Raw genomic sequence first — 9,097 nt, forward strand, 5'->3', positions numbered from 1 at the left:
TTCTTCAGAAATTCCATAAGTTCTAGTTTCATAAAATCAAGAATACTTTCAAGATTGCAAGTTTACTTCCAAGTTTTCTAAATCCATTCCAAGTAATCATCCAAGATCAAGAAACCTTTGTTACTTACAGTAGGTTATCTTTCTAATACAAGGTAATAATCATATTCAAACTTTAATTCAATTTCTATAACTATAACAATCTTATTTCGAGTGAAAATCTTACTTAAAATTGTTTTCGTGTCATGATTCTGCTTCAAGAACTTTCAAGCCATCCAAGGATCCTTTGAAGCTAGATCTATTTTTATCATTTCCAGTAGGTTTATCCAAGGAACTTGAGGTAGTAATGATTTTCATAACATCATTCGATTCATACATATAAAGCTATCTTGTTCGAAGGTTTAAACTTGTAATCACTAGAACATAGTTTAGTTAATTCTAAACTTGTTCGCAAATTAAAGTTAATCCTTCTAACTTGACTTTTAAAATCAACTAAAAACATTTTATATATCTATATGATATGCTAACTTAATGATTTCAAACCTGAAAACACGAAAAACACCGTAAAATCGGATTTACGCCGTCGTAGTAACACCGCGGGCTGTTTTGGGTTAGTTAATTAAAAACTATGATAAACTTTGATTTAAAAGTTGTTATTCTTGGAAAATGATTTTTATTATGAACATGAAACTATATCAAAAAATTATGGTTAAACTCAAGGTGGAAGTATGTTTTCTAAAATGGTCATCTAGACGTCGTTCTTTCGACTGAAATGACTACCTTTACAAAAACGACTTGTAACTTATTTTTCCGACTATAAACCTATACTTTTTCTGTTTAGATTCATAAAATAGAGTTCAATATGAAACCATAGCAATTTGATTCACTCAAAACGGATTTAAAATGAAGAAGTTATGGGTAAAACAAGATTGGATAATTTTTCTCATTTTAGCTACGTGAAAATTGGTAACAAATCTATTCCAACCATAACTTAATCAACTTGTATTGTATATTATGTAATCTTGAGATACCATAGACACGTATACAATGTTTCAACCTATCATGTCGACACATCTATATATATTTTGGAACAACCATAGACACTCTATATGTGAATGTTGGAGTTAGCTATACAGGGTTAAGGTTGATTCCAAAATATATATAGGGCCTGTTTACTTTTTTTTCATTAATCACCTGTATGGATATAGATGACAATATGGATAATGAAAGATTATATGCAGTAAGAAGATAATATAAATTGTTGTTTACTTTTGTACTTAATAAATTGACTGAATGATAATAAATTACTATTTTACCCTTACAAATGCATTCAAGTGTATGATTTTACACATTCAGTAGTAAAATGAAAAACTAACGCTACAACGCCACATTTTGCTAATTGAAAAATATAAAGTACATTTTCATTATCTAAAATAGAGACCTACATGAAACTTCATAAATCACCCTTTTAAATCAACACGATCCACTTTAGTTAACATTACATACAGACAATCCTCTAATAAATATTGACCCCAATATATAACATTCAACCAAAATACATGTTTGAAATTTTTCAAGAGTCTACTAGCCAAAATATTCTACTGTTAACAAAATGAGTCAATATACTACTTGTACTAATCTGATGGGATGTCTTCAGTCAACCAACATTTTACCCAAAAATAGCAATACATCATTATGATGTATTTAACTTACAACGGCAGGCCTTTAGTACGTGCAAGATTCTTCACCCAATTCTCGCACCTTTCCGCTTTCAGCTTCATCCAGATTGTCCTATATGTCGGGTTATCTTCACTAAATATGGCAACTGTTGCATCATACAACAAACTATCGTTTTCCCAGCCTAGCTCATCAAGTTTAGCTAAACAATCATCAGTGGTAGGTTGATCGGGTTTAGCATATTTTGCAGCCATCAAAGAGAGAACACTCGAAATTTGCGCTTCAATGGCAGACACATGTTCCTTGCCGTTTCTTTTCCTTTTCTTAACTTGAGAACAAGACGAACTTGTCATTTGTTGTACACCTTCCTCTTCAACTTGTTCAACTTCCACGGGATCTACAACTTGCACTTCTGGCATAGGAGCAGTTGAATGTGGTCCATAACTTTGTATACCGGTTGCAACCACACCATCAAAAAGTTGCGCGCAAAGAGTTGGATATAATAGTTGAGTAGTTCTTAGTGACTCACAATATTTGTTTGCCTGCATTATGAATAAATTATATCAAGTAGTACATCACATACTAAAGCACAAGAAGTAAACTACATTCAAATTAACTCATAAACAAAAGTAAAAGTAAATGTCATAAACCAAGTAGGAGTAATGACCTTGCACTCTATCTCCCATTCTTCCTCAGTCAAGTTAAATGTATTAGTGGATGAATCGTAAACATTTCCAGTTTTGTTTTTCAATTTTAACCACGCTTGATATTTTCCCTTCAAGTAGCTTAAATGATTTGCCATTTGTTTACGATCAACATCAACTTTATGTGTTTCTTTTAGGACTTGACCAACTTTCTTCCATGAAAGTGCCTTCAAGCCACCTCCTTCTCGCCCGCTATGTGCAATTTCTTGAAGACAAGCTTCAAGAAATGTTTTTTCCACGTTTACATCCTTCCAACTAACTCTAATTCTTTTTCGAATTGTTGGCACACTTCCTTGGTCCATCTACAAATATAGAAAATTAAAACATATTTACAAACTGAGTAGTACTATACTAGTTGATGAGGTGTCTTCATCCAACTAAAAATTTACATGTTTACACCATAGACAAAACAAAGCAATTTTCATGTCCAGTTCATTATCAAATATCAAATAACAGTAGCAATTTGCAAAACGTAATAATGTGAATCTAGTTAAATTTAGTTGGATTTTTCATAAATAACAAAAGTCTTCAACAAAGTTAGCACAAACAATCCTTAAACTTGAAGAAGACAACAAAATATAATACTTTGTAATAAGTCGTATTTTAATCGCAAGCAAATGAACAATCATAAACCCTAAAATAAGACATATAACTTTAATATAAAATTATTGAAGAACACAACAAATAAAGGTGTTTCTGGAAATCTGGAAGGCCATTTTACATCTTGAAAACATATATTTTGCATTAAAAATTTCTTATTTTAAAAGATCCCCAAAATCAAAATCAAAAACCTTATATATTAGAAAAAAAAAAGCTAGCGACCTAACAGATGGAAAATTGAAGATGTAAAAAAAAAAGAGATACCTGTGATGGAGAATTGAAGATGGAGAATTGAAGATGCAAGACGGTTGATTACGTTTTCTAATGGAGAAGATAGAAAGGGAAGATGGGTATCTTTGGAAACTGGTGCATCTATACGGGGACTACACAAGTTTTTTAGGTGTGCGAATAATAATTTGTAAGAGATTTGGTGAATCAAAAAGGTGAAAGTAAACGGGCCTCCTAGTGACCGAATAATCCTTTCAAAACAATTCAGCCCATTAAGTTAAAAAGAAACAGGCCCATAGTTTGAGTTGTGATCAATACTGAGATACGTATACACTGGGTCGTGGATTGATTCAAGATAATATTTATCGATTTATTTCTGTACATCTAACTGTGGACAACTAGTTGTAGGTTACTAACGAGGACAGCTGACTTAATAAACTTAAAATATCAAAATATATTAAAAGTGTTGTAAATATATTTTGAACATACTTTGATATATATGTATATATTGTTATAGGTTCGTGAATCAACCAGTGGCCAAGTCTTACTTCCCGACGAAGTAAAAATCTGTGAAAGTGAGTTATAGTCCCACTTTTAAAATCTAATATTTTTGGGATGAGAATACATGCAGGTTTTATAAATGATTTACAAAATAAACACAAGTACGTGAAACTACATTCTATGGTTGAATTATCGAAATCGAATATGCCCCTTTTTATTAAGTCTGGTAATCTAAGAATTAGGGAACAGACACCCTAATTGACGCAAATCCTAAAGATAGATCTATTGGGCCTAACAAACCCCATCCAAAGTACCGGATGCTTTAGTACTTCGAAATTTATATCATATCCGAAGGGTGTCCCGGAATGATGGGGATATTCTTATATATATGCATCTTGTTAATGTCGGTTACCAGGTGTTCACCATATGAATGATTTTTATCTCTATGTATGGGATGTGTATTTAAATATGAAATCTTGTGGTCTATTGTTACGATTTGATATATATAGGTTAAACCTATAACTCATCAACATTTTTGTTGATGTTTAAAGCATGTTTATTCTCAGGTGAATACTAAGAGCTTCCGCTGTTGCATACTAAAATAAGGACAAGATTTGAAGTCCATGTTTGTATGATATTGTGTAAAAACTGCATTCAAGAAACTGATTCCGATGTAACATATTTGTATTGTAAACCATTATGTAATGGTCGTGTGTAAACAGGATATTTTAGATTATCATTATTTGATAATCTACGTAAAGCTTTTTAAACCTTTATTTATGAAATAAATGTTATGGTTTGTTTTAAAATGAATGCAGTCTTTGAAAAACGTCTCATATAGAGGTCAAAACCTCGTAACGAAATCAATTAATATGGAACGTTTTTAATCAATAAGAACGGGACATTTCAGTTGGTATCCGAGCGTTGGTCTTAGAGAACCAGAAAATTTGCATTAGTGTGTCTTATTGAGTTTGTTAGGATGCATTAGTGAGTCTGGACTTCGACCGTGTTTTCTTTAAAAATGATTGCTTAACATTTTTGTTGGAAACTATATATTATTAACATGTATATATTATGTGATATATTAATCTCTTAACATGTTTGATATTGTGTGATAGATGTTGATGTGCAGCGGGGTAGTATATAAAATAGTTTATATTTTACTAGGAAAAACTATTAAATACGATACAATTTTACACAAGATATTTATTTATTTATAGAATGGATATACTTAAACCTTGCTACAACACTTATAGGCAGTGTACCTAATCGTACAGTAGTGTAGTTTTTAGTAAGTCCGGTTCGTTCCACAGGGAAATCTTTAAACAAAGCTCAACGCTATATTAGTTTACTTTTATAAAAATACAAATATATATATAAGTAATATTATTATTATAAAGGGGGGTTTTTACCGTTTAATGACCGGTTTGTCGATTTTAATACTTTAGTCGCAGTTAAAACCTAATGTAAAATATAAAATAAATACAAGACTTAAATTAAAGCGTAAAGTAAATAACGATAATGAAATTGCGAATAATAAAAGTGCGATAAAATAAACTTACGATAATTAAAAAGTACGATAATTAAAATTGCGATTAAATAACAATAAATAAAAGTGCGATAATTAGAAGTGCAATTAAATATAAAATAAAGGAAATTAAATATGAAATAAAAGAATTATGCTTATTTAAACTTCCGTAATCATGGTGTTTGACGTGTTGATTTTAGTTTTATGCCCATGGGTTAATTGTCCTTTGTCCTGGATTATTTAATATGTCCGTCTGGTTTTTGTCCATAACAGTCCATCAGTCATAAATATAAATTGCAAGTGTCCTTGTCAAATTATTATTATACCCGAAGATAAATATTCCAACTAATTGGGGATTCGAATTGTAACAAGGTTTTAATACTTTGTTTAATGAATACACCAGGTTATCGACTGTGTGTAAACCAAGGTTTTACTACTTTGTTAACAATTACACCAATTACCCTTGAATGTAATTTCACCCCTGTTTTAATTATTCTAGTGGCTATTAATCCATTCCCGTTTCCGGTTAAATGAACGATTATTCGTACATATAAATACCCCGCCCATCGTGTCCGATCGAGTGTATATGGTAATTTATAGGGACGCCCAATTGTAAATCTTTATATTAACATTAACAAACTTTTATTTAGTTAAACAAATATAAAGCCCATTAATAGCCCATAGTCTAATTTCCACAAGTGTCGTTCTTTTGTCCAAACCCCAATTATGGTACAAAGCCCAATTACCCAATTTTAGTAATTAGCCCAACATCATGATTACTTCGTTTTAAATAAGCATAATAATAACTTAGCTACGAGACATTAATATAAAAAGGTTGAACATAACTTACAATGATTAAAAATAGCGTAGCGTTACACGGACAGAATTTCGACTTACACCCTTACAACATTCGCTAACATACCCTTATTATTAGAATTATAATTAAAATTAAAATTAAAATATAAATTATATATATATATATATATCGTATAGATAGAGAAGAGAGAAAATAGAATATGAAATTTGATCAGAATTCGGTTTGCTTTATAGCCAGAGTTGAATTTTGGGGCTCCGCGACTCGCGGCAAAATCCCCTTCAAACTCCGCGAGTCGCGGAGATAGTATTTACAGCTCAGTCCTTGAAGTTTTCTCTGCCGACGGTTTTATATATATAAATATAATATATATATATAATTAATATAATTAATTATATATTATATTATATTTATATACATAGTTAACTTGTAATTTTTAGTCCGTTGCGTCGAGCGTTAAGAGTTGACTCTGGTCCCGGTTCCGGATTTTCGAACGTCCTTGCGTACAATTTTATATTTTGTACTTTGCGTTTTGAATCTTGTACTCTTGTAATTTCGAGACGTTTCTTATCAATAATTGGAACCTTTTTGATTGTCTTTTGTACTTTTGAGCTTTTTGGTCGTTTGCGTCTTCAATTCGTCGAATCTGTCTTTTGTCTTCACCTTTTATTATTTAAACGAATATCACTTGTAAATAGAACAATTGCAACTAAAAGCTTGTCTTTGTTGAGGAATAATGCTATGAAATATATGTTCGTTTTTAGCATTATCAAATATTCCCACACTTGAGCGTTGCTTGTCCTCAAGCAATATTGTCTTGAAATACTAGAATCACTTCTTTATTCTTCACACTTTGTACATCAGTGATTTCTATACGGCGGTATAAACAATGGTAGTAACGATATGGTTTACAGTCCCACATGACTATAAAAATTTAGATCCATTAAGGAAATTGGATCTTTATGAAAACATTTGATCTTTTGAAATCTAGTTTTTACCCTAGATAAGTTTTCCGGAATAACCCTTTACCGGTGTTTGCAAAATATTTTTGTGGGGTTGGTGGGTTTCAGATTTGAAAATTTAAAATCAAAACTTGCGGTTTTGTGTCACCCACTTGCTAACCTTGTATTAGGAAAGCAACACGTCCAGTTTACTTGTTCCGTATATTACCTTTCGGCAAACTACCGTCCGGTTGAAAGGAAAGCGTTGAACAAGCAACTGTTAAGGCAATGTCCCGTGACATGCTTTTGATTATGGTCTATAACGTGTCGGACGCAATTACTATCCTTGGTAGGAGCAATAGTAAAGCTCACCCTTATAATTTGTCGGTTTGGCACAAGGTCCTGTCTTTGACCACTATGCAACCACCGTTCTTACGGTTGACACCCGATTTAGTTCAGGTGACCTAATGAATTCCAGGTGAATTCCTAGGATTTTACGTTCAATGGTAATGAACGCATTGAAAATAGGGTTTTCAGAAAACAAATCGGTTTGTAATTTTGATCAAAATATTTTCTCGTTTAAGCTCGAGTTTAGATATCATCGAATTCCATGAGTTTGTAATTCTCAATCTTTAAGGTCAATCTCTAGGATTGAGTAATATCAGTCTTAAAAGCTGATTTTTAATCTTTAAGGAGATTATCCTTTCTGGGGATCTGATTCATTAGTCTTATCCAGCTAATTTGCATGGTGCCCCCCCATTGTACGAGATAAATCCTTCTCATGGTTAGGATAAATCTGACCACTTGGCGACCCTGTTTAATGCTGAGGTCCGTGGATTTCCTGCTGATTTTAGTGATGACTTTTCTAGATTTTTCGTCAACCTACAGCTGGTCTGGACGACAACTTCATGACCTAAATCAAGAAGCGCGTGTCTTTTTCGGAAGACTTTACTTCCTTTTAATGATGGAATTGATTCATCGTGTAGATCCATCTCTTCTTTTCTTTCATCGGGTAAAACAGTTTAGTTTAGTTCAAAGCAAAAGTATTTTCAGTTATTTGTTACAGATATATGTGACATATGTTTAAAATAACTTGGTAAATTTTCCCACACTTGGCTTTTTATTTTTCTTTTTATCGTCCTCTATTCCATTTTAAATGAATTTTGACATTTTAGTTTGTTTCTTAATTTATGTTCTTTCTGAGATAACAATAATTTCGGTGTTAAAACCTAGTTTTATCGTTCATAAATATGTATAAACATGATTTGAATTCATTTAATTGAAAAAGTTTACTAGAATTGGGTAGTCAGTATATAAGACTAGGGCTGTTCTTTTTTTTATCAGAGAGCACTAGATTCTAATACAACTACTGCTTTACTAGTATTTTTAATGGTAACCAAGTGTTTAATATAAAAATTTTAAAATCCGAAAGAATTTAATCCCTTCCCACACTTAAGATCTTGCAATGCCCTCATTTGCAAGAAATCAGTAACAATTTAAATTATTGAGGGTGATTTGTGTGAAAATGATTAAATTTTTACCAAAGTTTCCAAATATATTGGCGTTTGTTTGCTGAATGATAAATGGTGCACATCATTTGTTCATTCCGTCTTGTTGTTATTTCACATATATTTTGCATCTTGTCGTCAAAATTAGTTGCTTTTGCTGAACTTAATGCCAGTCTTTGAAAATGCGTTGTTTTACCCTGTTGTTTACATGATAAAATACGAACATATATACATATTTTTAAAGTTGGGTATATTACCCCACGTTCAAAAATTTATAAAATCAAATATATTTTTTTTTATCATACTTTAAATCAATAAAATTAAAAATAATGATGAAAAAATTTTTCGCCCCGCCCTCAGGTAAAGTAATTTCGGCTCAACGGCCTAGTCTTCAACTCACGACGAATTTTAGAAATCATTTTTTTTTCAACTTAATGAAATAAAGTAAATTTTGTTTTTAAAATCACACAAAACTTAAATTTAAAAAGCATATTAATTTTTATATAAAACCTACAAAATAAAAAAAAATTCAGAATGGAGGGAGGAAACTAGTTCTTTAGTGTCTGCTAGCGGAAAAGACCAATCGGATTCCATTCTCG

The 9,097-nt window shown here is 31.5% G+C and overlaps 1 protein-coding gene across 1 annotated transcript; it reads right to left on the reverse strand.

Annotated features, from left to right (window-relative positions):
• Window positions 1-1,706: 1,706 nt before the first annotated feature.
• On the reverse strand, window positions 1,707-3,500 carry LOC139901413 (uncharacterized). Its single transcript, XM_071884131.1, has 3 exons — window positions 3,243-3,500; window positions 2,342-2,680; window positions 1,707-2,216 (listed from the first exon to the last, which is right to left on the reverse strand). The coding sequence occupies exons 2-3, from the start codon at window positions 2,678-2,680 to the stop codon at window positions 1,707-1,709; spliced, it is 849 nt and encodes a 282-aa protein (XP_071740232.1). The 5' UTR covers window positions 3,243-3,500.
• Between the last annotated feature and the right edge of the window lie 5,597 nt (window positions 3,501-9,097).

The sequence above is a fragment of the Rutidosis leptorrhynchoides genome, chromosome 3 (genome assembly GCF_046630445.1).
Source record: "Rutidosis leptorrhynchoides isolate AG116_Rl617_1_P2 chromosome 3, CSIRO_AGI_Rlap_v1, whole genome shotgun sequence".
NCBI classification, from domain to species: domain Eukaryota; kingdom Viridiplantae; phylum Streptophyta; class Magnoliopsida; order Asterales; family Asteraceae; genus Rutidosis; species Rutidosis leptorrhynchoides.